At 34.1% G+C, this 25,998-nt stretch overlaps 2 protein-coding genes across 9 annotated transcripts in view; one reads left to right on the top strand and one right to left on the bottom strand.

Moving 5' to 3' along the window:
* Window positions 1-25,998, bottom strand: part of Galphao (G protein alpha o subunit) — a 106,288-nt gene that overhangs the window by 7,702 nt on the left and 72,588 nt on the right. The gene's annotated exons all lie outside the window — the stretch shown is intronic.
* Window positions 1-25,998, top strand: part of Cyp49a1 (Cytochrome P450 49a1) — a 43,571-nt gene that overhangs the window by 3,630 nt on the left and 13,943 nt on the right. The window contains exons 2-4 of the mRNA XM_017609714.1: window positions 18,406-18,629; window positions 18,742-18,842; window positions 18,912-19,077. Coding sequence (XP_017465203.1) covers window positions 18,448-18,629; window positions 18,742-18,842; window positions 18,912-19,077 — 449 coding nt within the window. The 5' untranslated portion in view covers window positions 18,406-18,447. The remainder of the gene's footprint in view (window positions 1-18,405; window positions 18,630-18,741; window positions 18,843-18,911; window positions 19,078-25,998) is intronic.

The raw sequence follows: 25,998 nt of genomic DNA, 5'->3' as shown, positions 1-25,998 counted from the left end.
TCGATCAATTACATTTCTGCAGGTGCTCTCCTATAATACGAGTATTTATTATTAAAAAAATAATGATATCTATTGAAGCTCACTTGTAGAATCCATACATTTTGCATTGGAAAATGAAAAAAATAAATAAATAAAAAATTGTGAAAAATTTCTTAGGTCAAAATAAGTTATGGCTTTTATCTGAAATTTGTTTTCCACTAGCGAGTAAATCTTAAGTATTCTTCGATAGTTCACTTTGAAAACTGGGTAATTATTCAAGAATTTACCACCTGGTGAGCAAGAGAAAATTTTACTCAGATTTGTAAGAAACGACAGTTTTATAAAAAAAAAAAAATGACGAAATATGTACTGTACAACAGTTTAGGCCCATTTTTATTATGTATTACAGTCTACATTTCTATGTAAAAACCCTAGAGTCTAAATTTTGTTGCACTTGAAATATGCACATATGTATCTGCATTCGGGTGGTCCAAAAATGCATATGAGAAAGTAAATGGAAATTTTAATGCTCTCACCTCCTAGGATTGTTGTATACCGAAAAAAATCTACCTCAAAGTTTTTCATCTATCATATAAGTGGAAATCGTATAGAATTCTTGAAAATCAACATTATTCTCTCCGAAAACTATGTTCCTCTTCAGGAAACTTCCAATTGCATTTTTCGGGGTTTTAGGAGCCCTGTTAAAAATATTTAATATTAAAAAATGGTTTAATAAAAAACTGGTTATTAATACTGCAAGTCTCCTGGAGAGATGCAAAGTTTTTAGATCGAAAAACATTGATTTTCAAGAATTTTATACCATTTCTACGAAAAATTTTTTTCTTCCCATATAAAACACATGGAAAATTTTGAGCGACCACTAAGAATTTTTTGAATTCAAAACAAAAAAAGGCATATAAGTTTTTCGGTATATAACCAATTTTTCCGACATTATTTTATTTATTTTTTTACCACCCTAATATATATGTATGTATGTACCCATATGAATGTGCATAGTTTTTATTAAACTTTTTACAATAGCTATTTATTACACAAAACTTTGAGCAATCGCAGTGAGGCAATGCAAATATGGCTAAGTGGAGGAAAATATATAAAGTCAATTTGCACCCTTATGACAATTGTAGCATCACGCTGTAAAGCAAAGACTGAAACTAAAATCCGCTGAGCATTTCAAACCGCCAATGGCCCATTAGACCTGATGCAACGGAATGGAAAATGTTTTCAAATGTAATTATGCATTATGATGGTGGATAAGTGAATGTATGAATGTGAATGGACGAAATAAATTAAAATAACATTAAATTACTAAAACCACAAAAAGTAAAAAAAAAAAAAAAATATTGTGTCAAATGAAAAGTCTCCGCGGATTTGTCACTGTGTGGCGTTTTGGCCCATACTTCTGGCAACACCAAAGTGACGTTGTAAAGTGACATTTCAGGCTGCATTTTTAGTGAAGACAGTCCTTTAATTCTATTTACGTGCACAGAGTTATATTGATTTGAAATATGTGCTTGAAGAAAAACGTTATATGATGCTACATGCCGGAAAATTTGTGAAATGTACGGTGAAAATGGTGTGAGTGAACGCCGGACACAGGAGTGGTTTACTCAATTCCGCTGCGGAAATTTTGATGTCAAAGGTACACCCAGCTCTGGTCGGCCAGTCACAGGAAATAATGCAAATGATTAAGCAAGACCAGCATTGAAGCTACCAGGAGATAGTGGAGGCACTAAACATCAATCACATGGCAGTTTGGAATCAGCTAAAAAGAGCAGGTAACTCAAAGAAGCTCAGTGTTTGGGTGCTACATGAATTATTGAAAATAAAATAAATAATTTTACCGAATTACCATCAGTGAAACGCTGCTGAAACGCAACGAAATCGAACAACTTTGAATCGAATTAGTGATGAAAAAAGGATTGAATATTAACAGCTCCGACTGGTTTCCATTTATAGCGGTCTCTGCAAAACATTGATGATACAAAAAAAAAAAATGAAAATCACTTGACGAAGTTTTTCCCCGGTATATCTGCAATCTGACATTTGGCGTGTTCACAGTTCATTCCAAATTGCGTCTGAAAATATAGACGGCAACACTTTGAGACGTTTTTACCATCAAACTGTGAGCACTCCTTTCTCAGCAGTCGTGGCAAAACTTTACTTGTGTTGCCAGACTAAGAAATGTCTTTGCGTTTGCGTCCATTTGTTATATGTCGCCTTTAGATTTTGGTTCTGAAAAATTTTAATTGCTTAACTTAATTAGCAATTACTAATATTTGTTCTTTATTTACCTTGATTTGTTTGTTTTCATCAGCCGTTGCGGTCAAATCAAATGAAAATACGGAAAACATCCCCAATAAATTTAAAAAATTTGATAGGTGTAGACGCTTAAAAAACATACCTTTGAGTGTGCGAAAATGAAGTCGACATCGTTTTCTAATTTTGTATAGGAAACAACAACACCACAGATTTTACTGTTATAAAATGTCTCAAAATGTAGTCGTCTGCATTTATTTATATTTTCCTAAATATAAGTGGGACTTAAAGATAGTGTTATATATCTTGGTATATCCATGTACAGAAAACTCACTTTGGAGTGAAATCTCAGTTCGATTACTTATCAACACAGCAACGAAACCCCCGTTCATCACTAAACAACTCTTAGGTAAAGCATGGAGTCTAAAGCCCAAAAATGACCATTTGGGTATATACTCAGATGATCACACTCATAATGCGTACGGAGCACTCGTCTAGTGAGAAAATACTACTAAAAAAAAGCTATTAAAAAACTGTGCAAGATAGAATTACTTGCATTGGAAAGGTTTCATTCGAGACGATCGAAAGCAAATGCCCCGTGGCACTCTTTAATATGTTAAGTTGGATACGCTTAGGATGCCAGGTTGAAATCCTTCAGTAACAATGCCACCATAATACTAGTACCTCTGAACCAGACTGGCGATCAACCGAAAGCACATCAGAGCTTTTCTTCAAGTAACAAAACCCATGTACATACCTACTAAAAAATATTTAGGAATTCCCAATCTTTTTAGCGTGCCAATCCGAGACGCAACTCAAAAGGGGTGACAGAAATTTAGTATAGTGACGTTGTGAACAGGCGGATATTATAATCTGACATTTTATAGGCTTAGGGGCACGAATTTCGATACGATACGATACCATATCGATTCTTTTGCCATTTGATACCGATACTTTTTAGTCGAGAGTTTTAAAACCATATTTTTTGATATCGAGTACCAGACCCCTTGTGTCATATCGAATCTTAAATACATATTACAAAGTTGAACTGATTAATAATATATATTGTACACTATATTAAAAATAATTGTCTTTTACTAAATTCGTTTTGATTTGCTTAAAGTAAAGCACATATGAAAAAGGTTTTTCTATTTGCATAATAATTAAGTCGACCTTTATTCAGTAAAAAAATTGCGGATAGTACAGATTTAAGGATATATCTAAGCAAAGCGCATATGTAACGTTACAAAGAACAAAAGTGGGTTCTGACTTGGGTTAAAAAATGGCAAAACTTTGCGAATTGGGCAAGTCTATTTGTGTAACATTTTTTATAGTAACATTTGAAATATTTAAGGTTAATTTTCCAAATTCTTAAATGTAAACATTTTTCCTACTTTTTTTATCAGCCGAAGTATCTGGCGTGATAAAAAGCAGCCAAATTGGCCCATAAATTAGTTAGAAGGCTTTTATTTTTTCGCGGCTTTTATTTTTTTCTTCCACCGGAAGCGCCCATGTCAATATTTTCGGAATTTATATGTAAAGCAAAATGGATATATTTTGGGCTTTGAAGAAAAGAAATGTTTACAATCTTCGGTTAGCATGTGGCGGGATTATTATTAACCAATATCCAGATTTATTTTTTTGGAATTTGGTATCGAGTCTTTTAAACCCGATATTAATGGGTACCCGATATTTTTACAGCTATACTTTAAATAAGTACTACATAAATCGATAATTTCGGTTCGATATCGGGTCCCTATATAGGCTGTGTTTCAAAGATTTAATTGAGTACAGAAAATTTTAATTGGTCGATATTGCTATGAATAACCGCTCCCCTACACTGAGGGAAATAATGCATAGTAAAAATGAATACTTTATATTATATTATTATAGTAGCATCATACCAGTTGATGGGATAGTCTGCCAATTCATGCCATGAAAAGCATTAGTATGCCCTTTTTGCTCGCGGCGCTCTAACAGTCACAAAGCAAAGCACTCGCGTGGTATGCCTGAGGTACCAGGTTCAAGCCCTGGCGCAGGGAAAATTTTTTTATTTTATTTTTTTAGTTTATAATATTTCATTTATTTATATTTTTTATTTAGGGTTTTTTTGTTATTCTTAAATTTAATTTAAAAAAAAAATATTTTGTTATTTTATATTTGTTTCTTTTTTTTTGTAATGCAACTAGATTTTTAAGTTTGTTATTTATATTTAAATTGAAATACTTGTTCCTACTTACATTGATCTAACTTTAAAAATTTTAACCACCTCCAAGCGGCCTCAAACCTGCGACCCAGAACCAGAACCAGTAGTCTGCACGTGACGCCACAGCCGACATTTGTAAGAAAAGCAATTAATGGCGCTTTATTTTAGGCTTTGGCAATTCAAAGGCAGATGTCGCTGAACGCTTAAGTTCTTCGAAAATGTCGAACTGGCAGGCACATACTAGTTTATGAACTAGTATTTTTTCTAACTGGTTTGGGTTTTCACTACGTTGGTCACGAGTTCATATCACGGTGGAGGCAGTTGTAAGTTGTGCTGTGGTATTGATGGATATTCAAAATTTGAAAGCAAATTTATATGCCTGGGTGCAGCTGAGTGCGCAAAGATGCATGCCACAATTTGTTAATATACAGAGATAGTCAGGGTTCGAATTCCACTGCAGGCAACATGCAAGTTAAATATTTTTTTTTAGTTTTTGTCTTGATTATTCACTTCACGGATGCTTTTTCAGAACGAACGCGGTCATTTTAATATGCGCGTAATTGAATTGAATATTTACCAATGTACAGTACTTTCGTTGACTTTTATAGTAAGTTCAACTACGTTTCTATTTGATTTTAATATCTTTTTCCCTCAGTGTATGGAATCAACTTCACTAATGTATCTATAGTATACCTTTGTGCAAGATATTTATTACTCTACTACTTAAGTTTATACATAAATATTTTACTTGCAACTACCTAACAAAATGGCAAAGGAAATATTTATGTATAAACAAAAGTTATGTAAACGAAATAGTTTGCAGCAACAATTACAACAGAAGCTACTGATGGATGGCGTGCAACTTGCAGTAAGTATGCTACCAAGCACAACGAGCGAGCAAAGAAAAAGCTGAAAAAAAATACCCCGCAACACAATATCGGTTTGGTGGCAATTTCAAATCGAAATGCGTGTAAAGTCATTTAAGTAAACATGTAATTTGCCATTTTTTCTTTTATTTTCTTTGATGATGGTTTTGGCGACCTTTTCAATTCTTAATTTGCTGGTTTTTGCCGGCTCGATGTCAAATTTTTTTTTTTACACAGGTTTTTAATTTTTCTCCAATATATTTCGGTTACACCGCGGTAACCGTCTTCAGGGCACACGTCTGCTCCGTGTAATCAATTTGCCGGTTACCGTGGAGAAAAATTAAAAACCTGTGTTTTTATTTAAAAATTGTATTTTCTTTGTTTATAATTTAAGTTTAATTCGCCAACAAGTTGCGGACAGCTCATGGGCCACAATACATACATAAAAACAAATGTGGAGCCCTTTAGTTTCTTACACATTTTCATAAAACCCATTTGGCCTACCACCATTACATTGGTTAGGAAGACAGCAAATTGTTTTATAATTTTATTTGCAGAGCCCTTTGCATAGTAAAATTTTAACAATCTGTTGCTTTATATTAGCATGGAGCTAGCTATTAACATGTGAGCCTATGTATGTTTGTGCATTAGGGTGATCCAAAAATGCATCAGAAAAAAGTAAAAATGAAATTTTAATGCTCTCACCCTCTAGGATTGTTCTATATCGAACAAATGTAAGCATGGTTTTTTTTCAAATAAAAAAATATTAGACGTTGCTCAAAGCTTTTTATATAGAAAAAGACTATTTTTCGAACAAATGATATATACTCTATTTTGATGTTTTTAAATTGGCAAACCCAATTATTTGTTTAACAATTTTTTTAATATTGACAGAAACAGTTTTCCTATTGAAAATAGTGATTTTCAAGAATTCGATGCCATTTCTTTTTCCCGATATAAAATTCATAGGAAACTTAGAGCGCTCTAGGCGACCTCTGCATATCTTTTGATAAAAAAAAAAAAAACATTTTACATTTTTTCGGTACAGAACAATCCTAGCGGATGAGATAAGTGCAAATCCGACTTTACTTTGTTTGTGCCACCCTATTGTGCATCACATACAGTTTAAACGCATTTTATTGCGCATTTATTGGTTGGATTTGTGGTTTTCTGTCTTAATATGTACTTTGTATGTACATATGTAGTTGCTTGTGCCATCGTGTGAATGGTTGAATGCACAAAAGTGTGGGCATAAACGAGCAGACTTACAAATATTTATACAAATGTATGTTGTATGTTGCAGTGGTTTTAGCCAAAAATTACACGCATCTGAATTTATTAGAGCGCACAATTGGCTATTGCTCACATGCCAGCGGCCTGGGTAGCGATAATGTATCGCCTAAATTGACAGAGAATGCATTTCCATGCTAATTGAAGCTTCCTATTCGAGTGGTGAAGTAATGGAAAATGGCAATTGTTGCAATCAACTAAAGGAAAAATGTTGAGATTGCAATCTATGTACATACATACATATATAAATGTTTCGCTCTTTACATCGGGTTGAATGCGATGAAAACTAGTTTAGAATAAGGGCCAAGAAATAATCTTAAATTAAATAAAACCTCAGTAGGTCTTATATGGTCGACGAGTCGATCATTTTGGTATGATTATTTTTTTATAGGTCTTTCCCGAAAGTCGGACCGTAACAGGAAATGTGAATAATTTTTTTCTGAGGATTTATAACATCGCTCGGCAGTCAATTTTACACACACAAAATCAATACGCTCGCAAGGACATTTTTGTTACTTATTTGTGATTGTACGCAAAAAAATTTATTTTCGTTCAATCTAAAAAAAAATCCCTGTTATTTGATATCCATATTTTTATTCTATGTACATTGCATTGAACTTTTGAAATAATTTTATTAACTAAACAAAATTTCAAAATCCTTTTAAGAAATTCTGACGTCAAATAGAAAAACTTAAAACGCAGTTTTACAATATTAGGAATCCTAGTTTCATAAGTATATTACAGTGTAATACTGATTAAAAAAATTTATTAATCTTTAATTATCCGCAGCCGATTACATCGCCAAATAAAAACTCTACCTCTCTCTCTCTCTCTTTCTCTCTCTCTACATCGACGGACCCAAAATGAACTGCGGCGTAGGAACTGTAGTATACTCTCAGGAACTCGGTGTCGCTCTGGCTCTACGCTTGTGATTAAAGCATCTTCCAAGCGAAAGTAGGGTTACCAAATCTACGCTACCCAAGAAATGAAAATTGGAATTACGCTGAATGTATCAGTCAAATACATATTTACATCTCTCAATTGTGTTCGCTGACATAAGTTGAAACATCGAAGGCAATGAGAGAGCTGAATACATATGTAATTGGTCGCAGTCAGAAGCCCGTTTGCACAAATCTGAAAACAATTACTTGGCTGTTAGTTATTTAAAAGGAAGGGAAAAGGCCGTTCCGCAATTTGGTTCAAATAGTAGCTTAAGTTGAAGGTATTGACTTATAATTGAGTTAAGATTTACTTTCATGTATGACATACTCCAATTGGTGCCTAATCATACCCGGATGTGTATTGCGAAATCATAAAAATCTAGGTGACCAAGTGACTGAAAAACAGAAAGACTACAAATAAGTACTAAGTGCGCGCATGTACCTAAGTTAACAAGCACTTTCCATGAAGTGAATGAATTTAATAATACATTTAGGATGAAAGTAGTACTTAAGGAAACTGCAATCATAGCTTTATTGTGAAATTACAAAACCGACTATGCGGAGCAGAAAATGCAGTAGCTTGCATGCATGTACATAAATCTATGTACATACATACACCCGGCGACTAAAGATAGCACATCCAAATTTTTACCAGTTTTGAGTACTTTTCTTTTGATTTTTTTAAGGTTCATTATTTTTATATAAAGGTATAACTATCTAATAAATATCATATATGTAAATCTAAATTTCCGACTTTATACAAAAATTATAAAAATACCACAAACTTTTCATCCCAATTCCGTGCATTTTAATTTTAAATTCTACAATAAGTTTTGGTATGCAGTTTTGTAGCATACTAAATACTTGTATAACGAAGTGCATGTTTTAAGTCGCTAAAAATCACGTTGATTTTTGATAATTTTTTTTTTTGCTGACGGTATCACGCATTTTCTTCCATATAAAGTAATTTTTTATATGGAAAGGAGTTCAGAACACCGTCAGCAAAAAAAAAATATAAAAAATCAACGCGATTTTTTAGAAACTTAAAACTTATACTTTATTGTATTAGAATTTTGTAAGCTATAAAACTGCATTCCAAAAATTATTTTAGAAACTAAAATGAAAATGTTTGTAATTGGAGTTTGTGGAATTTTTATAAGTTCTGTACAAAATCTCAAATTTAAATTTATATGATATTTGTTAGTAAAGGATCTATACTTTTACATAAAAAACGTTAACCTTAAAAAAGAAAAAGTAGTCAAAACTGGTAAAATTGTTGATGTGCTATCTTTCGTCGCGGGATGTATACTATGTGCATACGTACGTTGTAACGTTACATTAGTTTTGTTACACAAATTTGTCCTTATAATCATGATTTTTATTCAAATCGCGTTCACACATACCAAAAAATTATCTATAACTAAAAACTTGAGAGCGCAAAATGGAGAGAATTTGCAAATTTTTGCGGGATAATTTTTTGATATTTTTAGTGATATAAGTCACTCATCATGCCCGTGCTGGTATATGGCGCAGAAGCATGGACAATGACAACATCCGATGAGGCGGCTCTTGGAGTGTTTGAGAGAAAGATTTTGCGGAAGATTTACGGGCCTTTACGCGTTGGCGACGGCGAGTACCGCAGACGATGGAACGATGAGCTGTATGAGCTTTACAACGACATGGACATAGTGCTGCGAATTAAAATACACCGGCTCCGCTGGCTTGGCCATGTCGTTCGAATGGATACCGAAGCTGAAAGTATTCAACTCGGAGCCCGCTGGTGGTAGCAGAGGAAGAGGGAGGCCCCCACTGCGATGGAAAGATCAGGTGGAGAAGGACTTGGCTTCACTTGGCGTTTCCAATTGGCGTCAGTTGGCACAGAGGAGAAACGACTGGCGTGCTTTGCTGAACTCGGCCAAAATCGCTTTAGGCGGTTACAGCGCCAAAAAAGAAGAAGAAGAAGAGTGATGATAATTCTTGCTGGATTTTCGACGATTACAAGAACATAAATTGAGGGAATAGTGGGTCAGCATTGACGACAACCCAACAAACGAAAGCAGTAAACTAACTTTGTAGACACCAAAGTTTGGTTTCATATTCAGGAAAAAATTGGGGACTCGTTTGTATTATCTTCAAAAAAAAAAGTGCTCTTGTTGTAAAATATTTAGTTTAGACATAAGTAGTTTCAGAAATCGAGCATTAGACGATCGTTTCGGTGGGACAGCTCTGACTGAATTAATTTGAAGGCTCATTGAAGTCAACTGCGTTATCGATGTCTCATCGTCCGACAATGACTAGGTACGAATAGCAAACAACAAAGATGCCGAACCTTATCCAAGTACGGCGGTAAGGAGCTGATAAGGTACTTGCAAAATATAGTCCAAATAACGCATGCCTGATGACTGGAATTTAGATGAGCTCCGTCCAATCCACAAGAAATGCAACCGCACCATCTTAACTACCGCGGGATTAGAACTTAACGTCAACTCTTTGTCGATTTAAAATCCACTTTTGCTAGCATGCTTATTCCCGCGAAACACAATATCAGTTCACATATGTCAGCACAAAAAATATTCCAAATCAGTGTCAGTTCTTAGCCACATGAAACTTGTACTTTATTGCACCTAAATAAAATGAGCTATAAAATTGCATACCTAAAAGTTAAAAAAAAAAAATTTAAATCCATATTAAAAAATGGTAACCAAATTTTGCAAATCATGCGGTACCTGTTTATCATTTGGCAAACTTAATTGAACGCAGTTGGTACGATTCCCATCACCTCCAACTTTTTGCCATGTGTTGCTTTGTGTTATTTATGTATATATTTACGGCGAATATATTAGAAGCCTGCCCAAGTTGAAATGAAAAGCAACCCTTATCAATTGCTACTTCTTCATAACTTCTGCCATTTCTGGCTGTTTTGGTAGGACAGTGACAATTGGACATTTTTTCTGTTCTCGGCTCAATTATAGTGTTTACTTGCAACAAAAAAGTTTAATTTTTTTTAGTTTATGCAGAACTTTTTCACGCCAAGCCATGGGCTAAATATGACTTCTTCAAAATTTGATAATTTCTGCTTAGCGGAAATAAAAAATTATTACTAGCTTTTGCTTTAAATTTGAAGCGAAACTCACGTATGTTTGTAAGTCTGAGTTACACTTAAAAGGGCCAACACAAAAAGAGAGAAAAGCGTGGTGCATTGAATAGGAAACGGAAAAGGTGTGAAATATACGAAACTCGCTTCCGAGTGCGCATTAAAATACGTAAAACTAACGAGTTCAGCTCCGAGCACACAGCGGCTATATGTAGAGCCTAAACCCTACAACCTCACTTCAGCTAACTATTTGTATTTTATGTAGTTGTTGTGTGATAGTTGGATTGCTCAATGGAAACGCTGTTAATGCAGCCTTGCTTAAGCTGAGCTTAATGCGATCAGCAGCAATATCGTTAGCTTTGGTTTTGGTTTCATATAAGACCGCACGCAAACCTCCGGCGAAGTTTAGTTTGGCGCGCGCATTTCACGAAACAAGTGTTTCGAGTATTTTAGTTAAAGTAACATTCAGGGTACCTTATTAATTCTTTCGCGTTTGAGTTTGCATGCCACACGCTTACCTAACGTGCAACCACCTTTGGCGATTATTTCTTTATTTTTCATACGGACCAATTTATCGAATGTAGTGATATCGCAAGCACAATAAAAATTGTAAAAATCTAAACATCCAATTTCGTGTGGCAATTTGGCAAAAGTGTAATTTACAAAAAAAAAAAAAAAAAAAAAAAAAAAAATAAATAAAAATTTGGATTGTACTCGTAGCAGCTTGGCTTGTTGCAATCGCTTAAATCGTACTTACTGCCAACTTTACTAGCGCAACAAAAAAGGCCTTTGCTGAGTGCCTTCGCCAGCGGTGCACTCGAGTGTGAAATCATTTGCAAGAGTTGTTATTGTCAATGCTTTTTTCACGTGTGAGTGTGTGTGTGTGTGGTGTTTTTTGTGTTAAATCTTTGCAATTCTTTACATATCAAAATTGTTATACCTGAACGAATGCAATAAAAGTACAGTGAGACAAAGACAAAACATACATATTTAGTAAAAGAAAAAGGAATATATGAAAACTGTAAATAGCTGGTGTCACTTCATCTCAAGGTGAGAAACCACCGCCAACTGTTGTGAGCGCCTTCGAGATTCGAGTGTCCTACAAAATTGCAAACCATATTTGTAAATGTATGTATTCAGTTAAATATAGATATCTATGTATATATATCACAAATATTGCTAAGTACTGAAATGAAGCAAAAAAGAAAAAATGCTGAGTGCCTTGAAGTTGTAATAAATGATTACAAGTAGTGCTTGGAATTGGCTTAAGGTCCATTTAGGGGTGATGCATTTTTGAAGTGTTTTACTTAAGAAATCATTTAGTGTCCAAACAAAAAATTAACGTCAAAGACCAAAAAGATAGATACTAGGATGCTTATTCTGACAGCAAAATTAGAACAAATATTCAAACAGTTTAGTTAAATTTTTAAGGATCGTTTTAAGTGAATGACAGGGCTCCAATACGGCTTTCACGCGTTGTTGGTTAAGGAGGGGCGATAAATGCAGCTGGGAAGACAACACACCGAAATCGCAAAGAAAGTGACAACAGCTCCAAAAAGCTAAAAATACTCATCTAAACGGTGCATGAGGTAATCATTCTTAAACAGTTATGGTTTGGTGAGAGGAGTATGCTACAAAGACTTAACGATTTCCCCGAATTTCGCGGAGAATTTTACGACTCAAGAGTGCAATATGGTTATGGAGGCCATATGTAGGCATATAGCCCAGGATGCGGACCGTTTAAGGTAGGGTGACCAGATGAGTCGAAGGAAAAATCAGGACACTGGCAAGAGAACAAAGGACATTAGGCGGGAAAAGAAAAATCAGTCAGGACACTTGTGGTTTAGCGCGAAAAAAGTAAACCTGAAATAACTGTTAAAAATGTGTTCCGTTTATTTTCAGCCTTTTAGCGCACCTCGGCAAGTAAATTTTCAAAAAAAAAGAGATTGCGTTATTTTTGCGGTTAGAACACGACTTTGGCAACATGAAAACCCTAACTTATTTCCCATTGACAAAGTGTGATGAATACGGCGTCGACTAAAAGTTACTCCATTATTTTCAAAATTTCTCGTGAAGAATAACAGTTTGGTGGGTATTTTGTAGTTGCGGCATCATTCAAATATTTTTCTTTGAAAATGCTGCTGGTAACACCATTTCGGTCAATTGTGAGTGCTACAAAGGCTTGATAAACGCTTTATTGTGGCCGGAAATTGAAGACGTAGACTTGGGCAATCTTTGGTTTCACAAGTACATATAGCCCGCCTTGCCCCACAGCCGTGCTACAATCGATCTTTTGCGCGCTAAGTTCGGTAATTGTGTTATAAGCCGTCTCGGCGATGTCAATTGAACACCTGCAAGCTGCGATTTGACGCTGTTAGACCTTTTTTGTGGGGTGCTGTGAAGAAACAATGTTATACGGACAATCCCATAACAACTCAGGCCCTTAAGGTACATATCGAGCAAGTCATTCGTGAAATAGAGCTAGAAACCGTCACCACGGTCTTGGGAAAACTGTGTTAACGGGTTGCGCTACTGCGAAGTCAGCCACATAAATGAAATCGAGTTCCATAAATAATGGGAAAGTTTCCTTTTTCCAATAAACCAGTAATATACCGAGATAATAGATTTTTGTTAATTTTTGGAATTTGTCAAAATAAACCACTATAGGACTCCCCTTTATTTATGCATAAGGACTGGGTCCAGGAAAATTATACATACATATATGTCAGATTTACGAAAACTAAAGCATTTGGTTTGTAGATTAAAAACAAATTCGGGTAAAATGGTAAAAGAGAACTTTAATTTTTAATACAAAGTTGAAAATTTTCTGGAACCCTGCTTATTAGTTAGTGTTGTTACGGTCTTGTCTTCAACCCTCAAAAATACTGGAGACTACTTTTGAGCAAGCGGCCGCTGTGATGTAGTCGTAAGCAGTGCGCGCTTCTACTCCGCAGCGCCTGGGTTCAAGCCCTGGTCAAAGCAAAAAATTTAGAAAAAAGTTGTTTTCTTAATTGCGGTCGCCCCTCGGCAGACAATGGCAAACCGCCGACTGTATTTCTGCCATAAAAAACAGCTTCTCATAAAAATACAATCGCCGTTCGGAGTCGGCGTAAAACTGTAGGTACCTCCCCTTTGTGTGACAACAACAAGGCGCACGCCACAAATCGAATGAGAAGCTCGGCCAAACACTAACATATGTGTAAGCGCCAATCTATTATTATTATTTACTTTTGTGTTAAGTTTGTAGCTCTGTGGTCACTTCTAGCGTGACTTTCATTTACCTTTTAATGAGAGCTCAATATCTTTCGATCGGTCTTAGTTTATCACAGTTTGGTGGATTGTTTTTTTACGTCAAATGAAGAAATAACACCAACATTAAGCATATGTTTGTTTGTGTGAACTACGAAAATTATATTTCGTCATTTCCTGCAGCCAACTTCACTTCCTAACGCCCCGTCAAAATCGCTTTTGTTTAGGTATGGCTGTTAGTGTAAACACCTCAAGGTTCGTTTCGCTCCGCCTTTCTTCGCTCGACACCCGCTCGGCATTTTGTGTATACGCACTAGGCTTGCGGAGCTGTTGAACTAAAGAGCGATAGAGCCAGCTCTTTTAATCGAACTTATTCATTAGTCCGTTCATTAAAGTGAACTGAATTTTTCCTTGTCAACACTCCAATAAAAATGGAAATGTAAGTATGTGATTTAACAGATAAGACATCTCGATTTTTTTTGTAAGGGCATAATGAAACATATGATCGGAATTCGAGCTAAAAAGACATTTAATTTGTGTAAAAAAGTAAATATTTGAGTTGAGTTTTTCGGATTTGTTTTTTAACAAAAGACTTTCGCCTTCAGATAACAAAACGAAGCGCAATTTTGTCGCATTTTGAAGGCGATATTGAAGAAAAGAAAATCAAATGCATTCGCTGCCGAATTTCCATCATCATTGTTGATGGCCCTCATGGAAATTTTAATAACCATATGAAAGCTAGACATCCTTTCGTGATGATGGAGAAAGACGAATGAATGAAGACGACTGTATTGTGTCGTTATAGAAGTGGACCATCGACTTGTAGAAAAAATTGTTTTTATTTTTCTTATTTTACAGATTAATTCAATATTTTATATGTACATTTTTGTTGTTCTGTAACTCAGCTCCTACTACCGAACTAGTTCAATTAGTTCAATAAGATGAACGAACTAAGACTCAGAAGAGCTGGTTCATTGAGCTGAACGAAGTAGAAGTGAACTAATCTTTAAAGTGAACTAAAAAATCCAACTCCAGTACGCATCCTAGGACTGCTGCTTAATAATAATAGATTGGCGCTTACACATATGTTAGTGTTTGGCCGAGCTTCTCCTCCGATTTGTGGCGTGCGCCTTGAAGTTGTCACACAAAGCGGAGGGACCTACAGTTTTACGCCGACTCCGAACGGCGATTGTATTTTTATGAGTAGCTGTTTTTCATGGCAGAAATCCGCTCGGAGGTTTGCCATTGTCTGCCGAGGGACGACCGCTGTCAAGAAAAAACCGTTTTCTATATTTTTTTGCGATGTTGCTTTGACCAGGGCTTGAACCCAGGCGTTGCGGAGTGGAAGCGCGCACTGCGTACCACTACACCACAGCGGCCGACAGCTGCTGCTTGGTCAGGTCAAATAAAAGTGGATACTTCATGCAAACGTAAGCATTCCTCCACGTACAAATCACTGTTTACTTTTTCCGATGACACGAATGAGCTGATTCTTTTGGATGTTTCACTAAAAAAAAAAAGAGTTGTTCAGTAATTTAAGTTATTGTTTTGAGGTCTAGTTCTTGCCACGTTTTTTGTTTTCAAAATATTTCAAAAAATCTCATTATTTTGATTCCGTTGCTAACATTTTTTAAAAATTTTTATGCGCACTTTTTATTACGGCTTATTTGATTTATAAGAACTCGGTCCAGTTTACGTAAATCTTAATATTTTTCCGAAATATTTTGGCGGAATTTTACAATTCTGAAAAAAACACAGTACTGATTTTTTGTATGGAGAGTGATGCACTTTAATGTAGAAATATACGTATATACATATGTGTATATGTAAGTTTGGTTTGTGAAGAAAAGCAATGTACTGCTTACAGGTGAAAAGGTGCTAAGTGCACTTTTTAAGAAATTTTATTACCTCGTGTATAATTGCACCTAATAGGAGATCAGTGAACGGTTTTATTACCTATACTTGCACTGCTTTGTTGCAGAATTTCATTCAGTGATGCTATACCAACGTATTCATATATATTGTATTTGGAGACTTTTAAATTAAAAGTTTTAATTTATTTATAGCAGCAATCATGTATTGGTAAATAAGATGTTTTGTGTCTTCCGAAACTTTTATACTACATATAAACACCATGCATATGTACTTGTAAAAGTTATTAACTTTTAAATACCTGATTATATGGAACTTTTTAAACAGCCTTAACGCTCTTGTACACACCCAAAAGTAGAGAATGACAACAAAATGTGACAAGCACTTAATCAAATAAGTTTTCACACCTACCCGCGGAGTCTAAACTAACTTCTGTTCGGCAATGTTCTAAGTATTTTCACAAATAATTTATTAAAGTTTTGTACAGATGGACAAATGGGGATCACTGCCACCCAAAGTGTTAATTAAATGCCGCATGTCAGTCAAGGCCATGGAAAATAAACTTAACTTTAAAAGTTAGTTTGACATCAAGTGAGTTTCATTTACCACCAACAACTACATTTGTACATATGTACATATGTATGCACAGGCTATATTGCTGTTGTTGTCGTAAATTTATAAAGTTGGCAAATAAGTAATTTTACTATAACATAATACTTAAATATTTTGCAGCGACGCTTAGGTATATATGAATGTACATACATACATACCAAACATTTTAAAACAGATATATGTAAATACATGCATATATACGAGCATGTAAATACATATGTACATACGATTACCGTAAAGGTGAGTTTTCACGCTTATGGCATCTGGTGCAAATTTGTGTTGTCAACAATTGCAATTGCAGAAATTGTACAAATGGTGATGATGAAAATGTTGATGTTGATGTTGATGTTGATGTTGCTTGATGATGTTGACAAATGGTTATTTAGACGATATTAATGATACTTAAAAGCAAATTTTATAATATTTATATTACGTACATATTTCTGATAGACGACTTGTTGGCTACTTTGAATTTACTATTTATGCAGACAGCGGAGGGAAGTGCTTGGGTTTGTCTGAGCATTGTTTGGCGCGCTTATATTTGCGCGACATAAGCTATTACAAATTTACTAAACTAGCGACACACTGAGCGATTTGTATGAATCCATATACAAACATATGTACATATTTATGTACTTATAAACTATCATAGGCAAAAAGGAATGGTTCAAATAGTATTAAGTAACCTTGGATTAATAAAGAAAACCAATTAATAGTAGAAGCTCATATACATACATATATTAAGCCCATGGCTAAACCTCCTATGGGAGTATCCCGTCTACCCTTGCAGTTGCAAAACTTCCCAAATGCTTAGCTAGAGGAGCTATAAAATCCAGGTATCTTTACAGATAACGAAGGGCAGAGGGCACTCGGTGTTGCCAGCTGGGCGTAGCGATATTTCGACCGCTACAAAGCTCCAGGGATAGATGTGATCAGCGTAATACTTTTGAGCAGGGTAGAACAGTAGAAGCCCCCTTACTGTCACAAGGAATTTTCATTGCTACTCAGTTCCTTCAATCCACAGCAAAGGAATTTATTACTTTTTCAATCCCTTACAAGTACGTAGTTTCAAACATTTGCTTCCATTCCATAAGAAAGAATTGCATATTGTAATTGGATTTTATTACGTGCTAGTAATGTAGTTAATATTTTCGAAGGTGCTAAGAAAGTAGGTAAAGTATCGTCTTTCTCATGGGAGTTTTATTTATCTATAGTCTCTTAACTCGAGTCTAAATATCGCACACTAACTTCAAGGGTTTACTAATTCAATATCTAGCTTTTCTTATCAATTTTACTTACATTTTTCAAATAGGTGGTAATCCGCTTCAAATATTTTTTCAACAGTAAACTTTCTTAAGCCTCTTTAATTCAATACTCATATTGTAATATTTCATTTATTTTATCAATTTAAATAAAAATCTAAAGTTTTTCAAACATATGGCAACCCCTTAGAAATATTTTCGGCAGCAAACTTTCCTAAACCTCTTTAAATTGATACCCATATTGCGATATTTAATTTATCATGTCACTTAAATTGAATTAAAAATTTCAAACAGTTGGCAACCTTCCACAAAAATTATTTCGTCTGTAAGCCTTCTTAAACGTCTTTCTTTTGATAGCCACATTGCAGTATTTACCGTTATCTTATCAATTTACTTAAACTGCAATTTTCAACAGGTGGCCACTCTCTAATTTTTTCTTTCTATATGTATTATAAAATAGAAATCTAGCAATACATCGGTGAAAACTGCACTCAATTCCATGCATTAAATTTCGAGTGATGCGCGAACAAACATGCATACAGACGGACTGTTGCTCTAATAAAGACAAGAAGTTTCTTCAATCATTAATGCCGCATATTAGGCCAAGGCCTATTTAGTTTTGTAGTCATTTACAAATATTCCGAATTAGAAAAAGGGCAATAGGGCATTCGTTTCTTGGCACTCGCATTTTCTCTTCAAATCCTTGTGCATACTACAGCATTATTGAATCCCCAATGCTTTCGTTTTTCATTTTCAGCAAAACAAAAATAATCAAAAAAATAGCCACAAACACAGTGTTATGTCTCATTTACGTCAAACTACAACAGCGCTTGTAAAGCGTACATCTTTTTCGGCGGCTGCAACAGCCATACCAAACGCTGCTGTAGCCTTGCCAGAAGCGTTAACGCATGAACCACCAAGGATCAATGCACCAGCAGCAGGAGCACAAACAGCACACGTGTCCGTAGAAGCTGCCACAAGGTATGCACATACAAATTGCTATAGTATGTCATATAAAAAATAGAAAATACAAAGATGTGTACATGTGTATGTATGTGTTTGCATTTAATTTTACTCAAATTTCTTTCGACAGCATACAACCAGCCGCCGTGCATGCACGTCCTTACTCCGCCGTGCCAGGTCCTTGGGGTATGCCAGTATTGGGTAATTCATGGCGTTTTGCGCCGCTTGTTGGTGAGTTAAAATGAAATATTGAAACACAAAGCATAAAGCATATGAAAAATATGTCGTTATTTATTTCAGGCCAATATCGCATACAAGATTTGGATAAGGTCATGAAGGAATTGCACATAAATTATGGCAAAATAGTCAAAGTTGGCGGCTTAATAGGACATCCGGATTTGCTGTTCGTTTACGATGGTGATGAAATTCGAAATATTTTTAAGAAGGAGGAAACCATGCCACACAGGTATAATACACAAAATAGGCTAGAGATATTTCAAACGGTTACGGAGCTAAAAACATACATATGTATATCAAAATGTAGTTGCGGTGGAGTTAAGCGCATTTTTTTTTTTGACAATATAAAAATAAAATAAAGCACGATTGATGGCCTTGCCTAAAAATGCTAGCTTCTTTACGTACTTAGCCAGGTTGGGTACTTAACAATTTTTTCTTAATTTGAACGCATTATTACTGGTATTTTTTTTCTTTTTTTTTTTAGATTTATTTGTATCACAGAAACTGAAAATTCTCAAAAAGCTCTGAATAAAACAAGACAATTTTAAGAAAAATCTCAAAAGGTGGCGAAAAAATCCCGATGGATTCCGGAAAATCCGATATCCTAATTTCGAAAATTGTTGTAAAACCATGAATCATTTCAATCTATTATCTTTATGTCAAAAAAGGAAGGCAAAAATTTAACAACCAATCAAAAAAGCTTAGGCCGATACATAACGCTGGTACATGTATTTAAAAATTTTTTCCGCTGAATCCGAGTCTGAAGCTGAAATTGAGAGATTGACACGAATTTATGAGATAGCCTCGACATTTTTCTCTTATTTTGGTTTAGGAGCTGTTTCTTTTTTTTGGAGTTTATCTCATATATTTTAGTAAATCTTGCAAGACTAACTTCAAAATCGGATTCAGTGAAAACGATACATTTAACGTCACAAACTATCTATGAGCGTGATAAAATTATAAATTCCATATAAATTATATAATTTCATCACTTTTATCGGCAGTTTGAGACGTAGTATCTCTAGTAAAACTTCTTTGTCTCTGTGTGCCTGTGTTACCGGCTATTTTCTGCATAAAAACTGCCAAAAGAAATTAAGCTGGCATTTCAGGGTACTACTTTATATATATACAAGGAAAATTTGAAAGTTAGGGGGGGCTCGAGCACCCCCCTGCCCCTACCTGGCTACGCCCATGGTGGTGCTGGTTATGTGTTGTGCCAGACTTTTATAAAAAAATTAGAAACATTAAATAAAGAAAAGAAAAATAAACAAAACTGGTCAAAATAAAAGTTAAGTGTCAACTTAATCAGCGAACCACAAGTGTATATATCATATATACAGGGTGTCCTAGACCGCTCCTCCACTCCCTCCAAAATGGCGATAAATGTTTTTTATTCAATAACGCAAAAATATGACTAACCAAATAGGGGATGTCTATCTTTTGGTGATATTACCGACTCCCGGTTTCAAGCGGAAATAAGTTAAATTGACCAGAAGTCCATTTTTATAAATTATACACTTATAATACAGATTCGGATTGTGAGGATAAAAATGCGTAAGTTTTGTTTGAAACTTTTTTCTTTGAAGTGCCTTCTTCCACCGCTAAATGACATTTGAAATTCAAATCGTCCTGGACTTCTCCACTTACGTTAAATATATGTATTTCGGAAACCACTTAACCAATCTGGGCTCCTTAAGCTCCTTTTTAAAAATTTAGAAATCGGATAAAAACCACGGATTTTAATCAGGAGTTATTAAATTGTAAGGGCTACAAGTGCATGTAAATAAAAGTTGAAGCATTTGGAATTTCTATTAAAGTGTAACAACTCGAATATTTAGTGCGTACATACGAACTATGTATGTAAGTACCCAGTAGGAAAATGTAATGTATAGTATAGCAATCGAAAAACTAATCAGTACGATGTCCTACGAAAAGTGGATTTAATATTAATTTTTTGGGACCTTTTGGATACATTAAAAAGCTGATTATATATTAAACAGTAATAGAATCTAGAACTTATAAGAAATATATTGCATTATTTATCACGTATGAAATGCACTATTACTTTTCCCACCGGGTATGTATTAATACAGATGTGTTCGTATGTGTTGATGAAGTGTGACGTGCAGCATTGATTTCCCTTATCTATGGCCTTCAATGATTGATCACATTCCGAAGGGACTGCTTATACTTACATCCCTGCAGGAAATGTATCTAACTATAAGCTAACTTTAAATTGATTAGGAAGTAGCTAAAAGTCACTTATTATCTGTATATTTTTTTGACGAAAGCTAACTATATTACTATGGCGATGGCCGCGAAATAGTCAAGGGTGCTTTATCTCTGCAGTAGATGTATTCAAAGGTGGTTACCTCTGTATTTGATGTAACTAACTTGTAACTAACTACTTGTGGACATAAAATATCAATAGGAAAAATAAAATATTTTATTTTATTTTTTTATTTATTTTTTATTTTTATTTACTTCATTTTATTACATTTCCATATTCTGCTGTAGCGGGTCCCATATTCGTACTCGAATGATAATATGAAATTTCGATCTTCCTTTTATTTGTCCTAAATTCGAAAAAGTATTTGCGAAGTGCAGGATATTTAAATAAAAACGCGTTTAAAGAAACCAATCTCCTTCACTACTCCTGCATTGCTTGTCAACTAGTTTCAAGTTAGCTTTTTGTAGCTAACTACAAGTTATATATTTATTTTAAAGAAATCCCGCAAAAAGCTAACTACAAGTAGGTTATTTTTTATCAATTGATAATTGTTTTCTGCAGGGATATGAATTCACGTTCATCTGAAAGTTGTGTAGTAGTATAAATAAGCATATATACATACACACGCATAAATGTATTTTAACAGATGTTTCAAAAAAATTTCAGCATTGTACCATGGTATACAAACACATACATACATACATACATACATACAATAAGTACATATGTATGTATGTAAATGTTCATATACCCTGCAAACCAAAGTTCCCGAAACCTTAACGGAATCTTTAGGAGTATCTCATTACTGTAACGATTTTTTTACGAATCTTCAAAGACAATTGTATGAAGTAGTTGATACGAATTTGTTAAGAAATTTCTGTAGGAAAAATAAATAAAATTGTGAAAAAATCTGCAAGAAATCCTTCAAATATTTAGCAGCATTCAGGCATGTTCTGAAATTCGAAAATTTGAAATCGACTCGATTTCGATAATTTTGTCAAAGGTTTTTAACCCAAAAATTTAATAGAAATAATTGAAAAATCTTTGGCGAATCGAGTCGATTTCAAAGTTTCGAATTTTAGAACATGCCCGATTATTTTCATTTCTTTACCGATTTTATTCCGAAATTTCGTTAAAGAATCGAAGTGTGCACAGTTTATTTCATTTTAGAAAATTCGGCAAAACACCGGATGAGATCTGTACGAATTCTTTAAAATTTCTCTACAATTCAGAATACATACTCTGAAAAAATGGTTTGCAGGGTATGTACATGTAAGTACAGTTATGAAAACTACAGCCATAGTTTGCAATTAAAGTAAAACTGCATGCAGCCTGCCAGCATGGATATGTGTGTTCAGTCCGTAACACGCACTCTCATGCAATTTCCTACTGCTGAGCTACTGAGTTTTCTTTGCACAACGTACGTACATTAGACTGCATCACCCCCATACAAAAAAAAAACGGGTACTGTTTTTCCGTTGGAATTATAAAATCTATTATATTTTAAGACTTGTACCGATATATTTCGGAAAAATATTAAGATTTACGTGAGCTGGACCGATTTGAAAATGCCTCAAAAAAATTGAGATTTTTATGAATAAAAACAGTTTTTCAAATCATTAAAAAATACCTTAGATAACAGCTTAAGCTTCAAAAATTCTTCATAATGAGATCTGGGATTCTGTTTTTGAACTTTTTTCAAAGGTTGGTTTAAGAAAAACTTAAATAACTCAGCCAAAACTTCACCGATTTAGACAAATGAGGTATCAATGGAAAAGTATTTTCTCACCTTATATTTCTTTGCAAATGTATTGGCATTTGAACAAATTGGAACGGGAATCAGTTTCTTTGTAAAGAAGTGAAAAGGATGAGAAAATACGTTTCCAATGATACCTCATAAATCGGTAAAGTTTTGGCTGAGGTATTCAAGTTTTTCGTAAACGAATCTTTGATGAAAGTCCAAAAAAAGCATCAAAAATCTCATTAGTAAGATTTCGTTGAGCATTTTTTAATACTTTTAAGCAGATTTTTTAAACATAAACCGTTTTATCATCTGAGGAGATTTTTCCAAAAATTCTTTTAAAACCCCGTTTTTATTCATAAAAAACTCCATTTTTGGAGGTATTTTGAAGCTCAAACAAATCGTAATATTTTCCGAAATATTTTGGTGAAGTCTTCAAATACAAAACATTTTGTAATTCCTGCGGAAAACCCCCAACTTTTTTTGTTGATGCAGTCTAATGTACATACATACATATGTACTTATGTACGAGTATTATGCACAAATATAATTAGACATTCAATTAAAAACGCATTGCCGTAAATTACATTTATCCATCGATCCTTCGAGCGAGCGCTAAGGAAAGCTCTCTTGTATACAAGCTTTTATACATTCGTGTGGCAATAACTGCAAGTATGCACTTAAGATTTGATGCTTGCTAACACAGAATAATAAAGGAAGCAGTTTTAAGGGATATTTACACTTGATTTGTTAAGCATAAAAGTCTATGATTTTTATGGAAATGAGTAAATTTTGGTGCTATTTATTAAGGAAATTTAATGCTTTCATTTGATTTTAGCAAGGAATAGGAAATTTGCGCATACAAACCTTTTTTTAATTATAAATTAAGCAGAAAATGTACTTTTACCTAATTGTTTTGCAAGCTTTTGAATAGTGTTTATGTAAATATAGTGCCAGACATAAGGATAAGGTCACCCTTCATTGAAAAGTTTTGACTATTTTTTATTATTTGATTTTGGTTATTATTTGTTTAATAAAAAAATTATTCATTCTATAACAAAAACTATATAACGTACTTTTAAGGCGCAGTGAATCACGCTGGGTATTTGGTAATTCTTTATATAAAGTGTGAATTTTTATTGAAACTTTGTAGATTTTTTTTTAATTTTTGTACAAAGTCTGAAACTTATAACAATATTTTTATAAGTTTCAGACTTTGTACAAAAATTAAAAAAAAAAATTTGCAAAGTCTCAATAAAAATTCACACTTTTTATGAAGAATTATGAAATACCCAGCGTGCCTCACTGCGCCTTAAAAGTATGTTTGCGTTGTTACTCCCTCCCAAAACTAATAAATATTGTTTCATTCATATAAAATAAAATAGATTTGAAGAGCTTTATGAAGAGAGATTTTCAAACCGATTTTCGATTTATGAAACATACTTAATTTTTTATGAATGTGGGGGTTAGTTAATACATTTACGAAGATATTTAACCCTGTAAATGGAATTTATAATTTTATAACCAGACTCTAAATATGGTGCACTTTATTCAAAGGTATTTTAATATAGTATTTGCCTTATCTTATCACTTTATTATCACTGAATAAAAATTTCCAAAGGGATGGCAACCCGCCACAAAAATATTGTCGATAGTAAAATTTCTTAAACTTTTTAGTTTGATACCCGTATTGAAACATTTCCTTTTTCATCTATCCAATAATTGAATAAAATTTTTCAAACAGATGGCAACTCTACACAAAAATATTTTTGCAGTAAACTTTCGTAAACCTTTTGAGTTTGATACCCATATTGTAATTTTTAATTTACCTTATCAATGAAAGCAAATCAAAAATTTCAAACAAAATTTTGAGAGCAAGCCTTCTAAACCTGTAGAAATGGATAGACTCAAATTTTTCAAAATTTCGAAGAAAACCCGTGAGATTTTTCATGAAACATTTTTGTTTGTGGCAAGCCTGAAACTTGGATTTATATTGATTTTGTTATAAAATTAACTATATTTTTATTAAAATTAAATGAATAAAATGAATATGAATATTACTCATACGACATGGACGGTGACCATCCGTTATTCATTTCCAAGGACAGTGCTTTTTCTCATGTTGCTGTCCTTTGACTTTATTTCTTTTTCTAGAAATGTATTTTGTCTTTTGTTTCAATACTTGGGCATTTCCAAGTACATTTTCTGATACGATGTCAAACATAATGCATTTCATATATTACAGCCTAGTAGATAAAAAATTTTGAAGAAAGAACAAAGAATACTGAAAAGTGGGAAAACTCATCCTTGTCATTTACCTTATCGAGGCGAGTGCATTTACCATTCTTATTAATGTACTATGCAAAGTTTATTTTCTTTTAGGGGTAACAACTCGCATTAGGGATTCACCATAGCTTAGATTAAGGTACGCGTTGACTGCTACTCTGTATACTTAGGCAGCCCGAAGGTTCATTGTGAGATATCACTAGCGTGACCTGCTGCCAAGTAAAAGATCCTTATTATCCCGTACACAGATGAGAAGGCTGTGAATACTCAAGGATTCTTAGTCCGCTAGGCAATCGATAAGCGATGCTTCAGTCAGGCCAGTGGCAGAAAAAGTGTTCGATGTGTTTTACCTCGTTTCTGAAGCTTTAATTTGTATGTATGTATGTATATCTTAAAAGCTACCGTCTCAATGCTTTTGAGTATCTTGTTTTATCAATAAGTCAACAAAAATGTTTTGTTATAAAATTTTGGCATAAAATACTTGACATTCAATCGCATTTCATTGCCTTTTTTTCAAAGTGTAAACGATATGAAACAAGACAACAACAGCAATAAATTCTCAAATAGCCCCAAGCTGATGGCTATGACGCGCTGAGTTTCATTGCCGCCTTAACAATACCAAGTAAGGTAGCAATGACGCCGGCTCATCTTTAAGCTGAAATTGAAACTGAGTGAAGGCCAGCAATTGCTCACAGCATGTGCGTGCTACATATAACGAATAAAAGTAATTAAAGAAAGTAAACGAAATAAAAACAAATGATGTTGTAATAAAGCACTAAATGTAAAAAAAAAAAAAATATTCATAAAGAATTGCCGCATTCATAACTCATAATTCAGTTAGCTTGCATGCAACCTCAATACCTCCAGCAACTATGTATTGCACGTATATAAAT

The sequence above is a fragment of the Rhagoletis zephyria genome, unplaced genomic scaffold (assembly GCF_001687245.7).
Source record: "Rhagoletis zephyria isolate East Lansing unplaced genomic scaffold, Rhagoletis_zephyria_1.1 Rzeph_scaffold_00249, whole genome shotgun sequence".
NCBI lineage: Eukaryota > Metazoa > Arthropoda > Insecta > Diptera > Tephritidae > Rhagoletis > Rhagoletis zephyria.
This window is presented reverse-complemented; position numbering and strand designations above follow the sequence as displayed.